This window comes from Lampetra planeri, unplaced genomic scaffold (assembly GCF_965212315.1).
Source record: "Lampetra planeri unplaced genomic scaffold, kcLamPlan1.2.h2 scaffold_331, whole genome shotgun sequence".
NCBI classification, from domain to species: domain Eukaryota; kingdom Metazoa; phylum Chordata; class Hyperoartia; order Petromyzontiformes; family Petromyzontidae; genus Lampetra; species Lampetra planeri.
This window is the reverse complement of record NW_027615154.1, coordinates 32,746-59,700: the sequence shown is the minus strand read 5'-3', so window position 1 is coordinate 59,700 and position 26,955 is coordinate 32,746. Positions and strand designations below refer to the sequence as shown.

Genomic DNA, 26,955 nt, shown 5'->3' with positions numbered 1-26,955 from the left:
CCTGTATTTGGAAGCAAACGTTGAGGGGGGTGGGGGGAGAGGGTGAAGGTGCGTCTTATAATTCGGTAGCTGTGTGTGTGCGGCCTTTCATAGGGTTGCTACTCGTTAACAGCACTTGCCCCAATAGGCTGCTAAGGCTATACGGGAGGGGGGGGGGTATTTTGTCTTTGTGTCCGAGACCGTATTAGTGTTACCTGATTGACTCAAGCCACGAGTCTTGGGGTCTTTTCGGAGCGTCCAATAACCCAGGGAATACGGAATCGAGTGCGACCCTAAGGCCGATAGAAAGCGCGCTGCCAGTTACCAATAATCTTATTTTTGTAGTTTTAGAAAGTAACTCATGACGTTGCTATTCCGCTACCGATTGTGTCTTTGAAGTTTAGTTTTTTTTTAAACCATTGACGAAGCTTCAAACTCAGCAACTGGGTAAGAGTTGTGCTTGGTTATTTTTCTTTTTAGCACGTAGGCTTTCGCGACCAATATTATTCATAGTATAGGTTTTTGGGTCAGATCGCGATTGAATTAAATGATGACGTCACCCTGATGCTGCTCTATTTAAGACCGGAAGCAACAGGAGAGCTTCACCATTCTTGCCCGAGGAAGCTGATTGTAATTATCAGCGAAACGTCGTACTACTCAAATTTTAGAATGCTGTTGATTCTCTCTTCAACACACCGGTGGGGCTAAAGAAGTGAATTATTTTGTCCTTTTAAAAACGTGACACATTTTTTACTGTTTGGCCGTGTCGGGTGGTGGAGGGTTACGACACATTTATAAATAACGCGATCTGACACAAACACCTATATTATGAATATTTTTCTTTTGTTTGAATCTTCCTCTCTGTCGTGGCCAGGGCTCAATTTCATCCCGGAACAATCCGGGACGCTGTTCCGGGAATTACTTTGGCGCCCTGCCCACGCCCACCCACCATTACTTATCCTCATCATGTTTTAGTTTTTAGTCCTCGTAATGATTTTACGAATGTCGGGTGCAATGCTGGAGGAGGATTGTTCTGGAGAGGCGTATGTTGGCACTCTAGTGGTAGTGCCTTACGCCGGCAATCGCTTTTACTCCAAGCCAGCCGCTAAATCAGCGTTCCGGAAAAAAGTTGAGTGAGAAATTACGCCTCGGCTCTTACATTTGGTGACTCTCGGTGCTGAAGCATCATCAACATCATCATCAACAACAAAATAAATAAAGTTTGCAGTAAACACGCCCGGGACACGTGGGACATGACGAGTTGACCACCGACTGCGCGTCATTGGCCGAGGCCACAAAAAAAAACCACACAAGACGAAGCGTGGGATTTGGTCACGAGTGGCCGGTCAACCAATGGGAGCGCGAATTTCCTTTAGCCCTAACTCCCGATCCGTAACCGCAACCCTGAAGACTGGAAGGCTGTGGCACTCCCTGGGGGCCACCCCCCATGCCCCCCCCCCCCCCGTAAGCGTTGGCAGATGGCGCAGAGTCGCAGTGTCTCGGTGAGAATCCCTGGGCGAATATGCGGAGATTCCCCCCCCAATGGAAGGCCTTCTTCCTCACTGATCCCTCAGCCTCGGCACCGAAACTCCAGCCCCAATTCTGAAATTCTGAACTATGGCCTCCTACTCACCCTGGTCTCACAATGGCCTCTCTCACTCACCTTGGCCTCTCAGCCATAACCCGAACTAACCCTCATCCTTAACCCGAATGCGAACCCTAAGCATAACCCACCCCCTACCAACCCTAACTTTTAACATTCACTATAACCTTAGCCCTAAGCCTAATCTTAACCAATCTGCTAAACCTAGCCGTAACCCAGTCGCTAGCCCTAACCCTAACGCTAGCCATAACCATTGTCCCAATGTCAGACATATCCTAAATGCTAGCCCGAACCCTAACGCTATCCATAACCATTGACCCAATGTTAGACATAGCCTGAACGCGAGCCCTAACCCTAACGCTAGCCCTAAACATTGTCCCAATGTAAGACCTAGCCTGAACGCGAGCCCTAACCCTAACGCTAACCATAAACATTGACCCAATGTTAGACCTAGGCTGAACGCGAGCCCTAACCCTAACGCTAACCATAAACATTGACCCAATGTAAGACCTAGCCTGAACGCGAGCCCTAACCCTAACGCTAACCATAAACATTGACCCAATGTTAGACCTAGGCTGAACGTTAGCCTTAACCCTAACGCTAGCCTTGACCATTGCCCCAATGTTAGACCTAGCCTGAACGCTAGCCCTAACCCTAACGCTAGCCCTAAACGTTGTAAGATCTCGCCTGAACGATCGCCCTAACACTGAACGCTAACCCACCACCCTATCCCCAACCTCACCGTAACCCTTGTGCCCATCCCTCCTCGCCCTCGTGATGTCTCTCATCCTCACCCTGACCCAGGTCACTCGTTTGCAAAAAACGCCACTCCACCCTTGTCCTCTTCATTTCTCACCCTGGGTGACTTAGCCACAGCATCGACCGCGGTCGATCAACTGCTGGATGAAACGGCCTGCCGCGAACCTAACGATCATGGCGGGTGTCTTTCTTCATCCGTCGGCCACTGGCGCGCTCGCTCATTGCGTCGCCATCACCGTCATCATCATCATCATCATCACTATCTTCATCACCGTCATCACCATCACCGTCATCATCATCACTGTCATCATCGTCATCATCACCGTCGTCATCGTCATCATCACCGTCATCATCATCACTGTCATCATCACCGTCGTCATCGTTACCATGACCGCGACACTGATATTCGATCTGGTGATATGTAAACAAACCCAAATAAATTCAACACATTTGGCAATCGCGCCGCGCGCGCGCACGTGTGTGGCTTTAAAAGTAAACGTTTAAAACGGGTGACGTTTCGGGCGATGACCCTTTTCTCCACGTCAAATGGCCCTTTCGTCGTGACACAAGACGGGGCATTGCCCGAAACGTCAATCGTTGTGTGTTTTACCCTATGAGGGCGAGGTGAACTGTACGCATGTTGGGATTGTAAATCAACAACCAACAGCAGCAGCAGCTCGAGGAAGATCCGGGACGAGACAAAGCGATTTGTACTCCAGCGAGCGTTCAGCCTCCTTACAGCCCTGAGCCGGTCGTCACATGTCCACATTCCTATGACGGGTACGAGTCCATCCATCGGGAAATACCTGGTGACTTCCCGACAAAGCGGTGCTCGTTTTAACCCCCCCCCCCCCCTCGAAGCGATGATGGGCTGAGTCAACAACTCACCGCCCAACCAGGATTTGACCTCGAACGCGTCCGATTGCGAGCCGCTCACTCTACCGCTGACTCACCGGCCGGTTAAGAGCAGCAACAACAACAACAACCTGCAACAGCAACAAACAACGTATAAACTTACATTTCCACAAAATATCAAGGTGACAATCTTGATTTGAAGCTTTCGTGACTGCAGGAATCCATACTCTTTGGTTCTTTCGGTAAAGTCACGTCGGTGTGAAATAGAATCAATCACGACGTTTCGGGCGCAACACCCAAGCGTCCGTCATCGGGTGAGACGTGTTGCGCCCGAAACGTCGTGACTTATTTTATTTTACACCGACGTGACTTTACCGAAAGAACCAAAGCGTATCAAGGTGACATCTTTGTTGTGCTGTCGCAACTGACGTCGTGACGATCAAAACGCAGCTCCGGCAAATGAAAGAATTAAAAACCTTGCAGCGCGCTGCACCGGCAAACCCGCTTCTGCCCGCAAGTGTGGGGGGGGGGGGGCGCGCGTCTTCCCCGGTGTTGACCGAGAGCCTCACTCAGTCAACAATAAACGTCTCGCATTGACCTGGCCCCGACGGCGTGAATCAGTCCTCTCGTCCGCTTTGGAAGAGATGGATTCAGTGGAGGGAAGGAGGAGGGGGGGAGTAGGAGGGTGTGGGGTTGGAGGAGGGCTTGGGGGTGGGGGGAAGAGGAGGGAGTGAAACAGGAGGCGAAATCTATTCTCGATTCGGTCCCTTTCAGCAAGACGCCACACAAAGAGAAGCCCACGTGACCTGAATTGTGACGTCACTCGCGCGTCACGACGACTCTCAGGCCGTGGAACGCGTCTGCGTGCTTGTGCGATGGCGTTTAGTGTCTTTTGCTTTGCTGCGTTTCAAACGAGTCGAGCGTTTGTGCGCCCGCGAGCCCGGCACACGCCGTCAAGGGCCGCAGCTGCGAGCGCCGTTGCGCTTTGCGATCATCGCGTAGGCGAGGTCACGTCGCGTTATCGTCGCGTCGAAACGACTGGGCGACGACGACGACGACGATGAGTTCCGCACGGCATTGTGGGAGCGAGGCGCAGGAGGAAGAGAGAGGGTGGGGGAGGGGAGGACAGGATGAGGAATCCTTCCAGCAGCAACGACTCGTCGACATAATCGAAAGGTTGAAATCGACGTCAATGTTTTCATTTGGTTTCACTGAGAGGCTTCGTAATCGTCACGATCTCGATGCTCGTTTTGGCAGTCGTTTGCAACCGGCTAACGGCTTGCTGATGAGCGATCGTACCGGTTCAAGGCAAAGATTGGGGGGGAGGGGGGGGGCGCGGGGGACGGGGGGGTGTTCCTTTACCCAGGATGCCGTGCGGTCTGAGTTTTATTTCACCTCTTAGCCGGGTCCACACACGAGCGATCGATCGGTCCACGCAACAAAAACATCTCTCTCGAAAATCGCCTGCGACGGCTTTGCCCACGCCTGAGCAACTGGTTGCGCAACAAGGGCGTGGTTAGGTGGGGGCGTGGTTAACGTTCGTGGCCACGCCCTCTAGAACATAGCTCCGCCCCTTTCCTCGTTAGCTCCACCCACCCACTCACCCACACTAGCAAATGTGTGCGCATGATGTTGAAATGCTACAGATCGCAGTGCAGATCGACGTTCGAAAGTGTGCGGAGTCTGCCTCCTCGACTGTGAGCAACCGGTTACGCAACTCCTCGCAACCGGTTGCGGCGTCGTCGACATATAAGCGGTTCGGTTGCATGCAACCAATTCTGTGCAACCGATCGGATCCTAAACGCCCATGCATTGCAAGAAGGTCAACGCATTGCTGGATACACTGTCGCCTTAAAAAGGGGGAAAGAAAATAAACATTGATTCGGCGAAGTTTCTGGCAATGCCCCTTCTCGTGCACGTGCTATGAAGGGCCACTGCCCGAAACGTCGCCTGTGATATTTATGTATTTTCCTTTTAAGGCCACAGCCTGATAAAGGAACGTGTTGAAGTGTTTTCTTTTTCCATTAACCGTGCTTGTGCACCACTGCCAACGCAGCAGCGGTGGCAGCAACATCACCAAATAATTTCGCTTACACTTGGGCAAGCCGCCAGCGAGTAGACATCCGAGGAAGTTCCATCGCGATGGTCGCAATGGAAGTGGCGGGAGGTGGGGGGGGGTATTGTTTGGGCAGCTCCCGCGGATTTCCACACAGCGGTGAAGCTATTTTGACAACAGGCGAATGGGGGGGGGGGGAGTTTATTTATGACGCGACTCGACAGCGCTCGGGTGTGGACCGCCGCCCTCAGTGCGGCGAGTCGAGCGACGTTTAAATAAGTCACTCCTCTACTTACGAACGCTCGACTTACGAACTTTCAGAGATACGAACAGACCTGGTCCCTCATGTCAAGTTGTCTGTTCGGACCGAGAGTCGTAAGTCCAACCGCCGCGAAATAGACGGCTGTGGTGACATCTACATCTGCGGAACGTGAAGAACCAATTGCGTCTTCATCTACGGGAGATAATACAACTTTGAAAGCCATTCTCCATATTTAGTGTACACGCCGTAGAACGTGTTTGGATTCGACGGGAGTAAAGTTGGACTTACGAAACAAATCGACTTACGAACAGACCTCTGGAACCTAACTAGTTCGTAAGTCGATGAGTCCCGGTTTGTTGTTATAACGTCGTACGGTCTACGTACCATCTCCTCAACAAGTGGAATCGACGGGTGAAAAGTTGGACCTACGAAACAAATCGACTTACGAACATACCTCTGCAATCTAACTCGTTCGTAAGTCGAGGAGTCCCGGTTTGTTGTTAGAACGTTGTACGGTCTACGTACCATCTTCTCAACACGTGGAACCGACGGGAGTAAAGTTGGACCTACGGAACAAATCGACTTACGAACAGAACCTCTGGAACCTAACTCGTTCGTAAGTCGAGGAGTCCCGGGTTGTTGTTAGAACGTTGTACAATCTACGTATCATCTCCTCAACACGTGGAATCGACGGGAGTAAAGTTGGACCTACGAAACAAATCGACTTACGAACAGACCTCTGCAAATCTAACTCGTTCGCAAGTAGAGGAGCCCCCTGTACCTGCGTGCGGGGGGAGGAGGTGTTTTTTCCTTGTTTTTTTTTGTAAATCGGCGTTCCTTGCCAACAGCAGACGGCCTCTTTGCTTCCGAACGGAACCGCGTTCAGAACCACAAACTGTAAACGTAGGCGCTGAGCACGTCAGCCACGCGGCGCGTGCAAGTCGGCCGACCGCACGCCACGACATCGATGGATAACTGAGCCGGCAAAAAACTCTACTACAAGTCCACGTGGTAAATCGGCGCACATTTGGGCCCGACATTGTATCTCAGAGAGGGCCGACGTACATTAAGGTCAACGTATGCTATAATTCGACGCATATTAAGTCTACTTATAACTCGACGTACGGTTTTCTATAAGTCGACGTTAAGCCCGGTGGACATACAGATTTCTTAAGTCGGTACATTTCCTAAGTGGTCGAGACATCGTGTTTTCCTCTCTCTCACTCACTCTCTAACTCGACACCCACCTCCTAAAAGGTCGACGCGCTGTGCCCACGTTAAGTACGCGCTATTATTTAGTAATAGACACATCGTAGTCAAACCGAAAGACGACAACGAAGGCCTACCGTTGATAACGACACGGATATATGGCTGTGGTTACAAGACACAGTGTATAAATAACCGCACATTCTGTAAACACCACGTCACGGATCCTACGTGCACATTGTGCAAACGCGTCACAGGGTAGACATCCGCGGAAGTTCCGTCTATGGCGGCGAGGGTGATAGTGGAGGAAGGGGGGGTTGGGGGAGTTGTGGAGCTTCCGCGGATTTCTACGCATCGTGAAGCTTTTTTTGTTTTGATACATGGCGATAGAGGCGAGTCGAGTTTATTTTTGACGCGACTCGACAGCGCTTGGAAAACGAAGAGCATCGGCCTATGGCTATGTCACAGACACACACACACGCGCGCGCGCACAGACACACAGGAAGAGATACACACACACGCACGCAGAGGTATACATGCACACGTACACAAGCACATAGGCACACAGTCAACACACACGCGCGCGCACGGGTGTACACACACGCACGGAGATGTACGTGCACAACGTACGTACACACATGTTTTACAAACACGCGCAGAGGTACACGTTCACATGTACACACAGCGATACAAAGACACGTACACAGCAACGCACACGCAGATGGAGAAGACGAATAACCCTTTGTTTACTGCTGGGTAAAGTGTTCTTAGCGAGCACCTGTTAAGGCCCGGACGTCGCTCGAATGGAATGCGTGGCCAGCCCCACGCTCTACCACCAGCGCGAATATCGTCACACCGCACCGGGGACTCTTTTGAAGGCTGAGCCGACCAAGTGGAAGCCCACGACCGGTTCAGATAACACTGGTCAACACACTTTTTCTGGCAAAAAGGTATTCCAACGGTTTCAATGTAATTTTGGAGTGCCGATTCCAAATCTGGAATCAGTTTTTGTCTATTACATCAGGTTTTTGGGATATCAAATATTGCATTTTCAATAAAAACTGCAGGAGAAAAATATTAAATGAATGTGGATATCTACATAAAATGATATTATAAACACACTATCCTCAAAATACAGCACCATATTTTAACACTAAAGCAGTCACTGACTCGCAACAACTTGCAATCATAAGTGACAGAGTTAATTTCGGGTAAACTCAATGAAAATGGGGTATGCCGATAGCATAAAATGAGATGTGATAGAGCAAATCTGAGATCAGATTTGGAATCAGCACCCTGAAATTAGTCTAAAACAGCTGCAAAAGTCCAGGCCAGAAAAAAAATGTTTTTTTTGTTGTTGACCAGTGTAATCGTCACCGGTGTTGGCCGTGAGCGGGAATCGTAAAACCCGGGCCGACGGGTTGGTAGCGCGGCGTAGCGCTGAAACCGCCACACCACCGCTGCACAGGCAGCCGTACACAGGTACACGCGCGCGCGCACTCCAACCAGGGCCGGGTTAAGGCGTGGGGGCTTTAGGGGATGCAAGCCCAGGGGCCTCCGCCAGCTGGAAGGCCTCCAGAGATTAAGTGAAAAGTTATCTCACTTGTGAATGCTGAATTCTGTTGTTGTTGTTGTTGGCCTTGTAAAGGTACATTTTATTTTTCTTTAACTTTGTTTGCCTTTTGATAAGATTACTGGGGGCCTCACAGTACACTGTAGCCCAGGGGCCTACAACATCTTAGTCCGGCCCTGACTCCAACCACGCACATTGACGCGTCCCCCGGCCATTCCTGTTGCTGTCCAAGGTGCTGAGCCGAGCCAAGGCAGTCAGGGACGTCAGCCGTACGGAACGTTGTGTAGTTTGACCGCTGTGCGGCAGCGGCGGTAGCGGCGGTGGTGGTTGTGGTGGTTGTGGTGGTTGTGGTGGCGGTGGTGGCGGTGGTGGCGGTGGTGATTGTGGTGGTTGTGGTGACGGTGGTGGTTGTGGTGGCGGTGGTGGCGGTGGTGGCGGTGGTGATTGTGGTGGTTGTGGTGACGGTGGTGGTTGTGGTGGCGGTGGTGGCTGTGGTGGCGGTGGTGATTGTGGTGATGGTGGTGGCGGTGGTGACGGTGGTGATTGTGGTGGCGGTGGTTGCGGTGGTGGCGGTGGTGATTGTGGTGATGGTGGTGGCGGTGGTGGCGGTGGTGGCGGTGGTGACGGTGGTGATTGTGGTGATTGTGGTGGCGGTGGTGGCGGTGGTGATGGTGGTGGCGGTGGTGGCGGTGGTGGTGATTGTGGTGGTGATGGTGGTGGCGGTGGTGGCGGTGGTGATGGTGGTGGGGGGTCACGTGGCCTGTGCCAGGACTGAGCTCGGAGCGAAGTCGAGCGCAGAGGGCGAGTGATCACCGGTTGGAGACCGGGTAGGTTTGGAGGGCAGTTCAATTTGGGATTGGCGTAGTGTAAATGATATAGTCAGGGGTAGGGTTACGGATTGGGTTATGACTAGGGATATGGGTGACGTTATGGTCAGAGGAAGCTTTCATGGTTACAGATTTGGTTACAGGTCGTGTTAGGTCTAGGGGGTTAGGGTTTAGGGGTAGGCGATAGGTAACGGGGGTATGTCTAGGGTGTAATCCTTATTATGACTTCACTCCCAAAACCATTGTCACGCTGAGCTCCAATCGCACAGCGGATCATTTGTTTCCGGTCTTCGCTTTCGATGTGGCGCCACGTGACAGCCACTGACGTCCGCCAAAGGGCAACAAGTGGAGAGACTCGTGGAGCGCAAACGGAGGGCCGGGGTACAGCTGACCACACACACGCACACTCACTCAGCAGCCGTGGGCCAAGGGCAGCCGAGAGGCTAAAGCACGGGAGGACGGTGGCTCGGACAGGCGCGCAGAGACGCAGACCCCGCGAGTGGCAGACAAGACCCCCGGAGAGAGGCACGGAGACAGATTGCTCGGAAGAGGCAATCGACATTGAGACACCCACACACGCGCGCACGCCCACGGGGACGAGACGTTCGGGTGAGCGAGCTGGACAGACGGCCGGTGATTGCGGACGCGTGAACAGACTGTCGGACACAAAAAAAAGAAAACTCGTAAACGGACAGCCGGACAGACGGACAGACAAACGGACAGACATTTGGTCGATTAAACAGACAGATGGGCAGACCGAGCAGAGAATACGCGGACACGCGCGCGCGCGCACGCGGAGACACCGCCCAGTCTCACACGGGCGTCGTCCTCCTATTCCCCGCCGTCCCAAACAGCGACTCTTTGAGCTCCAGCGGAAAGCAGCTGCCGGAGCCAAACACGGCCCCGGTCGCGTCGCGTTCACAGTCGAAGCTGCCTCCGACGCCGCCGCCGCCGCCGCCGCTCCCGGTCGTTTCGTGCGGCGGGACCGACGCCGCCGCCGCCGCCGCCGCCGCGTCGCCCGTGAGCGTGTAGAGCGAGATGCCCGCCGGCAACTTGGGCGCCGCGAAGGGCGGCAGAGCGAGCGCCGAGGCGGCGCTCGACGCGGACGAACGCCGCCGCTGGCGGAAGCGGTGGCTGGGCAGGCGGGCCAGGGCGGCGGCGCGCTTGGCGAGGAAGGCCGGGCGGCTCGCGCTGCGCGCCTGGCGGAGGGTGTCCACGTAGGTGTGCACGATGAGCACGCCGATGGTCTCGGCGACGATGAAGGAGAGGGCGCCGAAGTAGAAGGACCAGCCGTACGAGTAGCTGCTCTTCTTGGGGTCGCCCTTGCCCGGGTCGCCCGAGTTGCTCGAGATGTAGACGATGATGCCGATGATGTTGGCGAGACCCGCCGCCACGAACGAGATGCCCGCGCCCAGGATGAGGTTGTGCTTCGAGCGGTAGAACTCGCTGCCCGCCACGCACAGCCCGCCGCACAGAAGCAGCGTCACGCTCAGGATGGGGAAGGCGCTCGAGGAACGCATCATGCCTGGGGAGGGAAGGGGTGGGGGGCGACACGGCGGGTGGTGTTGGTGCCCCGTGAGATGCGACGCTCACGGCAGACGAGCGGAGCGCCCGGAGGCTAAAACACAACAGCAAGCTGGCACAGTAGGGGGGGCACAGGTGGTGCATCGGCCAGTCGTCTCAGTCAGTCGACCCATGGCACCTGCTGGGTCTGTCCCGTGACTTCCTGCCATCGGGCGTTCGACACTTCGCGTGGCCTAAAAATGTACCTAGACTGGCACGAACGCCGTGGTCATGTCACCGCCACTTAGTGGCGAATGGCGGTTGTTGTTGTTGTTAGACGGAACATATGGGCTCAGGAATGGGGGACTCGCGTGTGCAGTGCCGCTCGGTTTAAATAGCCCAGCGTCCCAAAGTGCCTGACGTCACACCCCGTCCCAACCATTCCGATGCCCAGCTGTAGCTTTCTGCTTTTCTCTTTTTTAGCTGAGGGGATCTCCTGATGGCAGCTGTCCCTGTGCGGCCCAGGGTCACGCAGCGTCGGCCCGCAAGTGGGCATTCGTCCGTGAGTCGGAGGACGATGTTATTGGTTATTCCAATCGATAAAATAATTCGTTCGTGAGCAAATTTCAAATTTGGCAAATGTAAACATCATTCTCAACGTGGAGGGAAGGGGAAATAAAACAAGGTAAGTGCGCTTTGGGGAGGCACGACGCATCGTGGAGAGAATGAATGATGGCTCCTGTTCAAGAATAGCGATGGGAGGGGCTGCCAGGCTTTGGAACACATCCTGCGAGCACCTCCGCCGAGGATATGGATCGATAGCATTGGCTCGTGCGCCGGTGCTGGGTGGATTTAATTCCGTGACAGGATGGTGAGTGATGGCGACGGTTTTGGGAAGGCTCTCTTCCAGCAGTGGATTGATCATGGCTCGAGATGATGATGATGATGCTGATGATGCTGATGATGGATCTGTGGCGGGCAGGTGGCATGCGGGAGCGAGCGTGTGTGGCCTTACGCAGGAGGTACTCGGCCATGTCCTTATTGTCGTAATCGTTCTCCTCCGGGAAGTGATCAATCTTCCTGCACACGCCCACGTTCGAACCTGCATAGCCGTCACCGCCAGCAGCAGCAGCAGCAGCATCATCATTGCCATCCAAGCCATCATCATGAGTAGTATCATCATCATTATCATCATCACAGTCATAATCATTATCTGCATAATCATCATCTGCATCCAAGTCATCATCCTTACCATCCAAGTCATCATCATGAGTAGTATCATCATCATTATCATCAACACAGTCATTATCATTATCTGCATAATCATTATCTGCATCTAAGTCATCATCCTTACCATCCAAATCATCATTATCATCATGAGTTTCCTATTCGTCATCCCAGTCATAATCATCATCAACATCTAATTCATCATCATGATCTGCATCCAATTAATCTTCATCAAACACGTCATCATCATCCAAGTCGTCAAAGTCAGCATCATCATCGATACGATACGAGTTATCATCATTGTTAAAGTTATTCAAGTACTAAAATAAACACATTCATCAATAACGCTGCCTAAAATAATATACTGTACAGTATATAAAGTGGACGATGTTTCTGGTAATCACCCGTCTTCATAGCCAAAGAATGTCAATAAAGTAACACAACAACAAACACACGTGGACTCGTAGACTATTACTCTCTAAACAAGCTGTATCTCCTTCATATGCCAATACAAGAATACATTTTTATTATTTTACATAGAAAATGTACGAATGTGTCGCATTATTTACGTGCAAGGGACAGATAATGTGAAGGAGGTGCATGCTCTCTGCTTATTTATTTTTAAAACAATCACTATTGTTGTCATTTACATTTATAAAAGTGGCGCATTTCGTCCGTAAATCGCAACGCGATGGAGCGCAGCAAATAAAGAGAAACTGCAGGGTACACGACCAGAACCAGGCAGGGGGGGGGGGGTAAAGACCAATTTAAAGAGATGAGTTGTACAAGACGACGCTTCAGTCGCTCTCACGAATCCGATTTGTGGCTTATTGACAATGGCAACGCGTCCCAACGTCTGGGAGCTGCGCAGTGGCAAAAGCCCGATCGCCGTTTTTTGTTTGTTGTATTTGTAACCGATATTCTTAGATTTTTTTCGGTAAAGTCACGTAGGTAAAAAATTTAAATTAGTAAAAGTAAAATAAAATAAAAAATCACGACGTTTCGCAGGCAACACAAGCTTCCGTCTTCAGGTGGAACAGTCGCAGCACGATTGCTGTTTCAAGTAAATTAATACTTTTATTAATTTTAATAAAAAAAATTGTACCTACGTGACTTTACCGAAAAAACCTAAGAACATGAATCCTTGCAGTCACGAAAGCTTCAAATCTAGAATTTGTAACCGATGTTAAACGCCTTGAGTGAAGGCGCTCTATAAATATATACAACGTACGATAAGGATCAGGAAGAGAAGATGTCAGGAACATCGTTGGCGTATATTTTGCGACTTATATCCGCAGTAATTATGCTGCGTTATCTATTACTCTCTAGATCGTTATCATCATCATCTACTGCCAGTCATAGAGCCCGCAGTTGGCATGTATTCCCCGTGACCGCGTGGATTTTTTCCCGGTTATTCCCGTTTTGCCCTCCACATGCAGAATAAACACCACGCGTTTAGAGTATTCGGCTAATATATATATTTCCACACGATGGTCAGCCACTTCGTTGAGCTGTCATTTGCGTGATAGCCAAGTCGCTTCTGAAAAAATAAAACCTCCACAGCTCAGTGGGGCATTTACCTAGAAAAACAAAAAACCAATCACGCCGTCCGCGTGTCCACATTTGGCATCGCCGCCCGCGAGTGCTGGTCAGCACCCGGGACAGCGCCTCGCGCCGTTGGCTTCTGATGGGAGCGAATTCGCATGCGACATTTGGGTCCTCGAGAGGGTGACGTCACCAACTGTTACAATTTAAACGACTTTTTAAAATGTATTTTACCAGGTAAGGCCCACTGAGCTATATTGACAATTTCTTTAGAAGATAGCTGGCTATATTTCGACTTAAAGCTTTCGTGACTGCAGGGATTCATCTTCTTGGTTCTTTCGGTAAAGTCACGTAGAATGGAAATAATAAAATAATAAAAACAAAACATGATAAAATAATTCTCACGACGTTTCGGCCACAACGCAAGCAGCCGTCCTCAGGTGAAGAACAGGTCTGCTTGCGTTGTGGCCGAAACGTCGTGAGAATTGTATTTTTATGTTTGATTTTTATTATTTTATTATTTCCATTCTACGTGACTTTACCGAAAGAACCAAAAAGATAGCTGGCTATCACAAATGATAGCTCAACGAAGTGGCTTATCGTGTGGCAATTTCTAGCAGGCAAATACTCTAAAACGCGTAACGTTGATTCGAAATGTGGAGGGGAAAACCCGGAGGACCCGGAGAACACGCAAACTCCAAATGTACAGCAGCAGGCGTCTGGGTCGAGATCCAACCCACGACCTCCTGTATACCAGGCGAGATAGTTAACATCTCGCCAGGGTGGGACCCCTCTCGCCCAGCGCAGAGAAACGGCACCAAAGGGGTTTTAAACATTCTAATTTGAAGTCATGAGGCTCGTTAGGGTCAATGTCATTGATGCCATCACGCCTCGCCACCGCTTCCTTCCTTCTGCACGATCGTTCACAGGCGGCTTTCAAAAGTCCACAACTTGACCTCCAGAATGCGCTCGTTTGCAGTGTCGCCGTTGCGACCTTCACCCGGCCTCAACTCTTCCGACAACAATGGGCACGTCCTTGAAGGGCCGATCTTACAGTCAGTCGCTGCATAGGGCCTTCGTAAGTCAGCGGTTCTCAGCTCGTGTGGTCCGTGCCACCCTGAAGTCACGTCAAAGCCTTCCAGGGGAGGTGGGGGAGGGGGGGCGGCGGTGGGATGGCTGCGGCATGGACACCGTGCAGGAGAAATGTCAAATGTTCGCGGGCAACGACAGCGCCGACGTTGCAGTCACGAAGCACGAGAATGCGCAACACGAATGAAATGCCTCGATCACACCGCGCTCATCGGAGGCGTCTACTGCTGCCTTAGCCAAATGCGGTGGGGGCTGCGGAAGGAGGGAGGGGGTGGGGGCTTGGGGACCAGTTTTATTGATTTGGGCTGGGGGCCGGGGGCTATACCACACAATTAAAGAACCACAATGTCTTAGCTCTTGCCCCCCCCCGGCCCCCTCGGATCTCGGGTTGCCACTTACCCGTCTCGGTAACCCGCACCGCCCCAACCGGTCCCGTCCCGAGTCCAACAAACCCCGCAGCAAATTTCGATTTAAAGCTTTCGTGACTGCAGGGATTCATCTTCTTGGTTCTTTCGGTAAAGTCACGTAGAATGGAAATAATAAAAATAATAAAAATAAAACATAATAAAATTATTCTCACGACGTTTCGGCCACAACGCAAGCAGTCGTCCTCAGGTGAAGACCAGGTCTGTCGGGAAGACATTCAGACGCTGTCTCCCCGACAGACCTGGTCTTCACCTGAGGACGGCTGCTTGCGATGTGGCCAAAACGTCGTGAGAATTGTATTTTATTATGTTTAATTTTTATTATTTTATTATTTCCATTCTACGTGACTTTACCGAAAGAACCAAGAAGATAAACCCCGCAGCACTTTCCGTAACCCCTCCAAGTTTGCTGAGCCTTTAAGAATAGGCGTTTTACCCTTTATGGCAATAGAACAGGAGGTGCTAAGATGTTAAAAAGACCAAACTCAAACTTTTTGCAAAGAATCATGTCTGCATCAACCACACGTACTTGTGGTGAACATGGGGGGGAGGGGGAAGGGGTGGGGGGATTGGCCAAATATTTACGTGGAATAGAAATCAGGCTTGAGATTAAGTAAGGCTTAAATTAGGCTTTCATCATCATCAAGGCGATACTGATATTGTTTTAAGAGAAGCCTGCTTCACACCGAGCTTATCCTACATAACAGAAACTCAAGACAACTCATCTTCTTGGTTCTTTCGGTAAAGTCACGTAGAAGGGAAATAATAAAATAATAAAAATAAAACATAATAAAATAATTCTCACGACGTTTCGGCCACAACGCAAGCAGCCGTCCTCAGGTGAAGAACAAGTATGTCGGAAAGACAGTGTCTGAATGACACTGTCTTTCCGACAGACCTGTTCTTCAGACGCTGTCTTTCCGACAGACCTGCTTGCGTTGTGGCCGAAACGTCGTGAGAATTGTATTTTATTATGTTTTATTTGTATTATTTTATTATTTCCCTTCTACGTGACTTTACCGAAAGAACCAAGAAGATGAATCCCTGCAGTCACGAAAGCTTTAAATCGAAACTCAAGGCAACTCGTCAATGACACTGCCCTATAAAAGAGGATATAAATATAACGTGTGTAATAGGCGACGTTTCGGGCAGTGGCCCTTCTTCATGGGCCATAGGTCTTTCTCTCGGTGGCCGAGTGTTTGGCCCATGAAGCAGGGCCATTCTCTGAAACGTCGCCGAAAAAATATGTTATATTCGTACTGAGAGTGAAGAGCATTTGGGGTAGAGGTCGTCCTTATGGTAGGGGGGTAGGGGTGGTGGGGTGTTTGGAGGGGGTGGGTGGGGGTTGTGGGGAGATATTGTGCATCGCCGAAACAAATTACATAACCCTAAAACTGCAACCTCCTCCCGACCTTTAACCTTCACCAACACCCCCCCCCATCTCCACACTCGCGCCCCCACCACCACCACCACCACCCCCTCCTCCATCCCTCTTCCACACCACGGCCCCCCTCCCCTCCCCCACCCACCGCCCATCTCTCGATCCCCGCGGGATCCCAGAACCGGTCCAGACCGCATCCGCGAGGCACACAAAGCGGCCTCGCCGGCACGGGGACAGGCGCGCGGGTCGCGTGACGGAGGGCCGACATGCAGAACCACGCATTGCGCGTGTGTGTGAGTGTGTGTGGGTGTGTGAGTGCGTGAGTGCGTGTGTGAGTGTGTGAGTGCGTGCGTGAGTGAGTGTGTGTGAATGAGTGTGTGAGTGAGTGTGTGAGTGCGTGTGTGTGAGTGTGTGTTAGTGAGTGCGTGTGTGAGTGTGTGTGTGAGAGTGTGAGTGAGTGTGTGAGTGTGCGTGTGAGTGAGTGTGTGAGTGAGTGTGTGAGTGCGTGTGTGTGAGTGTGTGTCAGTGAGTGCGTGTGTGTGTGTGTGAGAGTGTGAGTGAGTGAGTGTGCGTGTGAGTGAGTGTGTGTGTGAGTGTGTGAGTGAGTGTGTGCGTGAGTGAGTGTGTGAGTGTGTGAGCGTGTGTGTGAGTGTGTGAGTGCGTGTGTGAGTGTGTGAGTGTGTGTGTGAGTGTGTGAGTGTGAGTGCGTGTGTGAGTGTGTGTGTGAGTGTGTGAGTGTGTGCGTGCAACCTCCTCCCGGCCTTCATATGTGCTCGCTAACAGCACTTGCCCCTACAGTCTGTTGAGGCTATACGGGGGATCTTTGTCCTTTTAACTTTGTGTGCATGCGTGTGTGTGAGTGCGTGTGTCTGTGTGTGTGTGTGGGGAGTGGTAGTGTAGCGGTTAGCGCTACACTGCGCTATGAACCCGGCGACCCGGCTTCGATTCCCGCTCACGGCCAACACCAGTGACGATTATCTGAACCGGTCCCGGGCCTCCCCTAGGACGACTCAGCCTCAAATGAGTACCCGGTGCGGTGTGTAAACATCGCCACTAGGGAGACAAAGGCGGCCGGGCATGGTGCTGGCCACCCACCCCCTCGTGTGCCTTCATCGGTGATCTCTAACAGCACTTGCCCCAACAGTCTATCAAGGCTACACGGGGGATCTTTGTCTTTTTGTTTGATCATGGACAGAGGGCGACAACCAAACAATGACCCGCCCTGACCGGACATCTGTGAACAAAAAAAGGAGCCGTGGAGCTCACCGGATTCCCTCGAACGTAAATAAATATTCCGATTTTGAAACAAGAAGAGACAATTTTTTGTTTTCGAATTCGGTATTCAAGAGTCGCATACGAATCTTTTCATCAATAACGGTCGCGAAGCAGTGCCCGCAACGGGCCGGCGATCATGGGTCAGACAAATTCTCGCGCGCGATCACCGCTGTAATGAGGCCAGGGACTCTCTTTGTGTTGTTCCCGCGCTTACACAACAACGACAACAACAACAACAGCGTCAACAACAAGCCCACGTTTCTGCCAACAGGACGACCGGCCAAGGTCAAAGTTGTTGTTCTATTGATGCCCGAGCGTGCGTCCGTTGTTTGTTGTTTTTATTTACCGTAAACAGAATATAACACGGAACAAAATTGCGGAAATATCTTCTCCACTGCGACGCAACATGCGGTTTGTACGCAGCAGTTGGGCAAGTTGCCACGAATAGATATTACAATTAAATCATGATTATTACTTTGTGGGCAAGGTTTCAAGGTCGTGTGGCTGACCTTGAGGACTTGTCAGCCTTTGAGCGGAGAGTGATTTAATATTCCCGGCGTTTTTGGCTTTCTGTGTAAATTGCCAAATGGATGAATCTTCTCGGCCGATGCAGCTACTGCCGAGTATTACACTGACAGCTTAGCGTGAGCTACAGTATCGAAGACTGTATGTACCGCTTATAGACTAAGTGTGCTTCCGATTAGCACGGTTCGCTATACGTCAAGAAATTCAACATGCACACGTACCGCGTATTGACTAAGTGTGTCCTATATAGACCGCATGCACTCTATATAGAGCGCATGTTTGTCTTTAAAGGCTGTATTATTATATAGACTGGAGGCACTCCGGAGACGACAGTGTTCTAGACTCTTTGTAGACCGCATGTGCCCTTTATGAACATCGTACCCTCTGTGAACTGCACCCTTTCTAGACTGTATGGATACCCCAGGGCGTGTTATACTGGTAGGAATATACTGGTTCCACCAGCCCACAGGGAATTATTGTGTCCGTCCGTCGTGCAGGGAGGGGCTGGGTGGGGAGGGAGGGGCTGGGTAAGGAGGGGAGGGGCTGGGTGAGGAGGGAGGGGCTGGGTGGTAAGGGGAGGGTGGGGAGGGGCTGGGTGGGGAGGGTGGGGCTGGGTGGGGGATGGGAGGGGTGGGGCTGGGTGGGGAGGGACTGGTCACCCCGTGGTGCCCTTATAAAACTCAACGTTTAACCTACTCACGCCGGCTTGTGCCCGCCCTCACAGTCGGGCATATTTGCGGAATACACCACACCACCGTTGAGCCTGGCCATTGACCGAGCAACCCAACGTTCCTACCAGCTCCCTCCGCAGGAATGTGTTCTTTACAGCCTGTGTCTACCGTTCATAGACTGTAGGTATTCGATTGCCTGGGTCTACTCTGTGGCGGGGGGGGGGGGGCTCCTCTCGGCAGGCTCGCTGATGATCCCCGATGCGAACGAAGACCCCCATTCAACACCGTCACTCTGCCCTCCCCTCGTTGCCGACGATCTCCAAACGAGAGCGAATCGCCGTCACCCGCCGACTTCCACCCACCGTGCTTCTGCCACACGCGCGCCCATTCGTTTCAACGTCCGTCCGCCTGCCTGCCTGCCTGCCGGTCGGCCTGCGAGATTTACATTACCGTGTCACTCATCTTATCTGCCCGTAGACATTAACGGGCTGTCGCGGCGGGCTGGGGATGTAAGGAATTAGTAGGGTAAGTATGGGGGCGATGTGGTGGTGGTGGTGGTGGTGGGGGTCTTCTCCCCCCCCCTACCCTTCTCACTTGACGATGCCATGCTATAATATCGCCCCCCCCCCTCTACCCACCCCGCTCCACTTCGCTCGTCCGTCATCCAACATCGCGACAAGGACGTTCCACCCGGTCAGATTTGAGCGCGCACTGCGTTCGAGAGCGACATGGCCAAGTCGTAGGGGTTCCTTCCTGGGCAGCTCGCAGAGAACTGCGATTCTGAATCGTCGCCGCCGCCTCCACGTGGCTTGCTGACTGAATTCGGTTGGAGGTGGAATAGTTGAAGATTATTATGAATCCGACAATCAGAGTGCATACTCTTAGTTTTTTGGGTAAAGTCACGTAGGTAAAAAATACAATTAAAATTAATAAAAAATAAAATGTATTTTTATTAATTTTAATTTCATTTTTTACCTACGTGAAATTAATAAAAATAAAATGTATTTTTTATTAATTTTAATTTCATTTTTTACCTACGTGACTTTACCCAAAGAACTAAGAGTATGAATCCTTGCAGTAACGAAAGCTTCACATCTAGAATCAGAGTGCAGGTTACGAACATTTCGGATGGATCTGGTGTGTGGTCCCTCCCCCCTTTTTTATATTTCGGATTGAAACGACATCCGGTGATGACGTCACAATAAAGTTCGTCCCTTCAGCGTCCCCCCCCCCCCGCGAAATTGTGTCACGTGGTGTCACGGGGTGACGTCACTACCGTTAGCACGAAGACATTTTAACGCGAGTACAGAATGGACACGATTCAAAAATCCGATATGTTAAAAAAAAAATGTTTTACCAGAAGCTCACCCCTCTCACACCCTGCACTCTCCACCTGATGTAGGGTTCCGATTTGAATCAACAACTGATTATTATTATTATTGTTTTACATTGCGGTGAATGTAGCGGCCTCCAGCGGTTACAGAGGTGATGTGAGCCCATTACATACGACTATTAATGAATAGAGAGAGGGGAAAAAAGACAATCGATGTTTTATCCATCACAATTCGATGTCTGAGCTAGAAGACCCCATAGTAATCGATTAATCGTTATGTCATAGCTATAACATTCGGCAGCCTGGGAGAGCCCATTACTGCATTCGCGATGGGGGTGGGGGGGGCGCTGGCTGGAGGGGAAGAGGCGGGGGATGACTGCAAGTGGTCGAGTCTGAGCCATATATGGGCATGGACGGAACCAAAGTCTCCACAAACACCTGATTGGGCAAAACAATCCGTGCTCGGCACCCAATAGCGTGACTGCCAGCGAGTTATTAGCGCGTGCTTAGACTGTGAAGATGGGCCACTGTCTAAAACGTCGTCTATTTCGTATTTCTTTAACACATTCCTGCGGAGGGAGCGGGTAGGAACGTCGGGTTGCTCGGTCAATGGCCAGGGTCAACGGCGGCGTGGTGTATTCCGCAAATATGGCCGACTGTGAGGGCGGGCACAAGCCGGCGTGAGTAGGTTAAACGTTGAGTTTTATAAGGGCACCACGGGGTGACCAGCCCCTCCCCACCCAGCCCCACCCCTCCCACCCCCCACCCAGCCCCACCCTCCCCACCCAGCCCCTCCCCACCCTCCCCTCCCCACCCAGCCCCACCCCTCCCATTTTTGGATGCACGGCGGACGGACGGACACAATAATCCCCTGTGGGCTGGTGTAACCAGGAGGTTCCTACCAGTATAAGGCTACACAGTCTTGTTGATGAATGTGTTGAGTTGTATTTCTAGCAATGCTGCTAACTATCCGGATTATTAGACGCAGCTGCATTTATTTTCAAGCAAAATGTTAGGGCGGAGGGGGGTGCGTTTTATAATTCGCTAGGTGTCCGTGCTTGTGTGCGAGACCGGATTTGAAACACTTTATTGGACCTTATCTGGTAAAATAAAAATAGTTTTAAAGTTTATATATAAAGAAAAAAATTGCCATTAGCTTTATTGACACCGGACACAAATTTGGGGGTGCGTCTTCATTTTCGGAGCGTCTTATAATCCGTAAAAAAAAACGCGTAATTTATCATTGATTGAAAATCGAGATCAATTATTTATTCAGCAAAGCCTCACACAGTCCCGGGGGTGGGGTGTTCTTGCTACACGAGGAGGAAACCTGAGCTATCAGTAATCAATGAATACGCCGCCACAGAATTAATGATCAATTATGTTTCACATTCTTGGTTCTTTCGGTAAAGTCACGTGAAAAAAACACATGAGGAGGGCCGCTTGCGTTGTGGCCGAAACGTCGTGAGAATTTTTTTAATATTATGTTTTATTTTTATTCTTTTATTATTTCCCTTTCTACGTGACTTTACCGAAAGAACCAAGAAGATGAATCCCTGCAGTCACGAAAGCTTCAAATCGAAAAATAAATTAAGGGGCGGCCTAATATGGGAGTGGGGGTCTTTTTCGATCCGATCGACAAATCGTCTCTTGATATCCAGAAATCACGTGACAGGAATTTCTTTAGCGAGTAAAAAATGCGCATTAAAAATGTCACAGCTTGATCCATCCTTGAACACAGAGACACGGGAAAATGTAATGGATCGATTCCCGATTATCCGAGTATTATGGAATCGTTAAAAAAACGTCGATTCCCGTTCCAGTATTCCTTATATGGGCAAAGCCACGCCCAATAACTCCATATATGGGCCTAAAACATTATCAACATTTATCATTAATTCTGTGGCAGATTCATTTTATCCTGTTAAAGGGCAACACGGGTGGGCGTGGTTAAAACGCATGACCACGCCCTCCACTGCATAGCCCCCGCCCCCTTTCTAATTAGCCCCGCCCACTCGTGTCCCACCTGATGACGGAGACTTGTGCTGCCTCCGAAACGTCGTGATTTTATTGTTTTTATTTTTTCATTAATTTTAATTTCATTTTTTTACCTACGTGACTTTACCGAAAGAACTAAGAGTATGAATCCTTGCAGTCACGAAAGCTTCAAATCTAGAATTAGAGCGTTAGTTATTGTTTTGTGTTCTTCGCTAATGCGTCACGTGGTCTTCAAACGCGTGGCTACAAATCGTCGAGCGAGCAACTGGTCCGAGCAACTGGTCCGAGCAACTGGTCCGAGCAACTGGTCCGAGCAACTGGTCCGAGCAACTGGTCCGAGCAACTGGTCCGAGCAACTGGTCCGAGCAACTGGTCCCAGAGGCGTCCACGCAAGGATCGACTGTTCTATCGCTCAGGTGTCGACACGGCCAGTGGTGTCACGGTGAATCATTCACATTTTAATATTCATGAAATATATATTCTTAACGTGCCGACACACAAACACGCCCATAATAAGTCAGCCACACACACACACAAAGGCAAAGACCTCCCGTATAGCCTTCACCAGACTGCTGGGGCAAGTGCTGTTAGCGAGCACCTATGAAGGCCGGAACGGCGCACGAGGGGGTGGGTGGCCAGCACAACGCCCGGCCGCGTTTGTCTCCCCAGCCTTGATGTTTACACACCACACCAGGTACTCATTTAATGCCTAATCGACCTCGGGGAGGTTCAGGACCGGTTCAGATATTCGTCACTGATTTTGGCTGTCGGTGGGCATCAGCGTCAGACGCACAATCCAATTCCCCACCGCCTCCCACGCTCACCTCACACACACACATTACCTCACCTCACGCACACACACACTCACCTCACACACACACACTCACCTCACACACACACATTACCTCACCTCACACACACACACACTCACCTCACACACACACACTCACCTCACACACACACATTACCTCACCTCACACACACACTCCCCTCACACACACACACTCACCTCACACACACACTCCCCTCACACACACACACTCACCTCACACACACACATTCCCTCACCTCCACCCTCACACATTCCCTCACCTCACACACACACTCCCCTCACACACACACTCCCCTCACACACACACACTCACCTCACACACACACACACATTCCCTCACCTCCACCCTCACACATTCCCTCACCTCACATACACACACTCCCCTCACACACACACATTACCTCACCTCACACACACACACACTCCCCTCACACACACACACTCACCTCACACACACACTCCCCTCACACACACACTCCCCTCACACACACACACTCCCCTCACACACACACTCCCCTCACACACACACACTCCCCTCACACACACACACTCCCCTCACACACACACACTCCCCTCACACACACACATTACCTCACCTCACACACACTCACCTCACACACACCCATTACCTCACCTCACACACACACACACTCCCCTCACACACACACACTCACCTCACACACACACACACTCCCCTCACACACACACACTCCCCTCACACACACACACTCACCTCACACACACACATTCCCTCACCTCCACCCTCACACATTCCCTCACCTCACACACACACACACACTCCCCTCACACACACACATTACCTCACCTCACACACACACACACTCACCTCACACACACACACACACACTCCCCTCACACACACACACTCACCTCACACACACACTCCCCTCACACACACACACTCACCTCACACACACACACATTCCCTCACCTCCACCCTCACACATTCCCTCACCTCACATACACACACTACCTCACACATACACACATTACCTCACACACACACACACTCACCTCACACACACACACTCACCTCACACACACACTCCCCTCACACACACACACACTCACCTCACACACACACATTACCTCACCTCACACACACACTCTCCTCACACACACACATTCCCTCACCTCCACCCTCACACATTACCTCACCTCACACACACACACACACACTCCCCTCACACACACACTCACCTCACACACACACTCCCCTCACACACACACACTCACCTCACACACACATTCCCTCACCTCCACCCTCACACATTACCTCACCTCACATACACACACTACCTCACACATACACACATTACCTCACCTCACACACACTCATTCCCTCACACACACATTCACTCACCTCACACACACACATTCCCTCACCTCACCCACACACACACATTCCCTCACCTCACACACACACACACATTCCCTCACCTCACACACACACATTACCTCATACACACACACATTACCTCACCTCACACATTCACTCACCTCACATATACACACATTCACTCACCTCACCTCACACACATTCCCTCACCTCACACACACATTACTTCACACACACACACCCTCCCTCACCTCACACACACACACATTACTTCACACACACACACATTCCTTTACCTCACACACACTCCCTCACCTCACACACACACACATTCCCTCACACACACACATTCCCTCACCTCACACACACATTACCTCACACACACACACATTCCCTCACCTCACACACACACACATTACCTCACACACACACATTCCCTCACCTCTCACACACATTCCCTCACCTCACACACACACACACATTCCCTCACCTCACACACACACACATTCCCTCACACACACACATTCCCTCACCTCACACACACATTACCTCACACACACACACATTCCCTCACCTCACACACACACACATTACCTCACACACACACATTCCCTCACCTCTCACACACACACACATTCCCTCACCTCACACACACACACATTCCCTCACACACACACATTCCCTCACCTCACACACACACACATTACCTCACACACACACACATTACCTCACACACACACATCACCTCACACACACACACATTACCTCACACACACACATTCCCTCACCTCTCACACACATTCCCTCACCTCACACACACATTCCCTCACCTCTCACACACACACATTACCTCACACACACACACTCCCTCACCTCACACACACACACACATTCACTCACCTCACACACACACACTCCCTCACCTCACACACACACACACACTCCCTCACCTCACACACACACACACACACTCCCTCACCTCACACACACATCACCTCACACACACACTCCCTCACCTCACACACACACACATTACCTCACCTCACACACACATCACCTCACACACACACTCCCTCACCTCACACACACACACATTACCTCACACACACACATTCCCTCACCTCTCACACACATTCCCTCACCTCACACACACACACACATTCCCTCACCTCACACACACACACATTACCTCACACACACACACATTCCTTTACCTCACACACACATTCACTCACCTCACACACACATTACCTCACCACACAAACACATACACACATTCACTCACCTCACATACACACACATTCCTCACCCTCAGCCATCCCAACCTCTCACCATTCAGGTCCTCCACACCCCCACCTCACACACACATTCCCTCACCCTCACCTCTACCCTCACCCACAATCGCTCACCCACCATCACAACCACCATCACCCCAAGCTCCCTGTCTCTCTCACTCGTCTCCTCACCCTCCAGGCAGCATCCCCTCCTCTCACACACCTCTACTCTCACCACCATCACCACCACCACCATCACCACCTCCACCACTACCTCCCGCTCACTCGTCTCCTCACCCTCCAGGCAGCATCCCATCCTCTCACACACCTCTACCCTCACCACCACCACCATCACCACCATCACCACCACCTCCCTCTCTCACTCGTCTCCTCACCCTCCAGGCAGCATCCCATCCTCTCACACACCTCTACCCTCACCACCACCATCACCACCACCTCCCTCTCTCACTCGTCTCCTCACCCTCCAGGCAGCATCCCATTCTCACACCTCTACCCTCACCACCATCACCACCACCACCACCTCCCTCTCTCACTCGTCTCCTCACCCTCCAGGCAGCAGGTCCTCCACAGCCCCGAGTGGGTGCGCACCTCCTCGGCCCTGCGCGCCGCCGTTTCGTTGTCGTCGTGGGGTCGCGATCGGCAGGTGCCCCGCGCGTACAGCCAGTAGTCCGTGCCCACGGCGATGGTCATGAGGCTGAAGGCCGTAAAGGCCCCCACGGTGGTGAGTGTCCCGCGCACGCCTCGCTCGCACGGGCCCACGCTGCCCATGATGCATTCCCACTGCCGACGACGACGCTGCTTCTGCTGCCCTGTGCACCTCGCCGGGTCGCCGCTGTTGCTGCCCCCCCCCCCCACAACTTGGCCCCCTCCCCTCCCCCTCCCCCGCCCCACCTCCCCAACCCCCCCCCCACGACCTTCACACGGCCGCGCTGCCCTTTTCACCACGGCCGCGCTTGCACTGCGACGCGGTCGCGCTGTCCTGCCCACAGCTGCCCACTGCTGCCCTCGCCGCCGCCACCACCACCACGTGGCTCGCGAGCTCGCTGCCCCTGCACACGAGGAGGTGACACGGGGCAGTGCCGCGTCGGGCGGGGAGAGTTGGGGGAGAGGTGGGGGCGGGGGGTGAGAGGAGGTGGACAGGATGATGATGATGATGATGTCGATGTGTGTGGGTGACGAATGCGTTGAAGTTTCGTGTGGGGTGGAGGAGGGGTGATGTGATGGAGGGGTATGGTGATGGGGGTGATGGGGGTGAGGAGGGGGTGTGATGCGTATGGCGATGGGGGTGGAGAGGTGATGTGATGTCTAGGGTGATGGGGGTGATGGAGGTGGGGAGGGGATGTGTAGGATGATGGGGGTGATGGAGGTGGGGAGGG

General features: G+C 51.8%; 1 protein-coding gene across 1 annotated transcript; it reads right to left on the bottom strand.

Moving 5' to 3' along the window:
- Positions 1–9,932: 9,932 nt before the first annotated feature.
- LOC144740886 (voltage-dependent calcium channel gamma-3 subunit-like) lies at positions 9,933–26,357 on the bottom strand. The gene is made up of 3 exons (XM_078623588.1): positions 26,125–26,357; positions 11,639–11,725; positions 9,933–10,645 (listed from the first exon to the last, which is right to left on the bottom strand). The coding sequence occupies exons 1-3, from the start codon at positions 26,345–26,347 to the stop codon at positions 9,933–9,935; spliced, it is 1,023 nt and encodes a 340-aa protein (XP_078479714.1). The 5' UTR covers positions 26,348–26,357.
- Positions 26,358–26,955: the final 598 nt, after the last annotated feature.

What these genes read in the sequence shown, in the direction of transcription:
- LOC144740886 (XM_078623588.1), bottom strand. Translation starts at nt 26,347, where the DNA reads ATGGGCAGCGTGGGCCCGTGCGAGCGAGGCGTGCGCGGGACACTCACC. An exon ending in GAGGACCTGCTGCCTGGAGG is followed by an intron (nt 11,726 to 26,124) that starts GTGAGGAGACGA and finishes ACGGCTATGCAG; the next exon opens with GTTCGAACGTGGGCGTGTGC. An exon ending in CATGGCCGAGTACCTCCTGC is followed by an intron (nt 10,646 to 11,638) that starts GTAAGGCCACAC and finishes TTCCCTCCCCAG; the next exon opens with GCATGATGCGTTCCTCGAGC.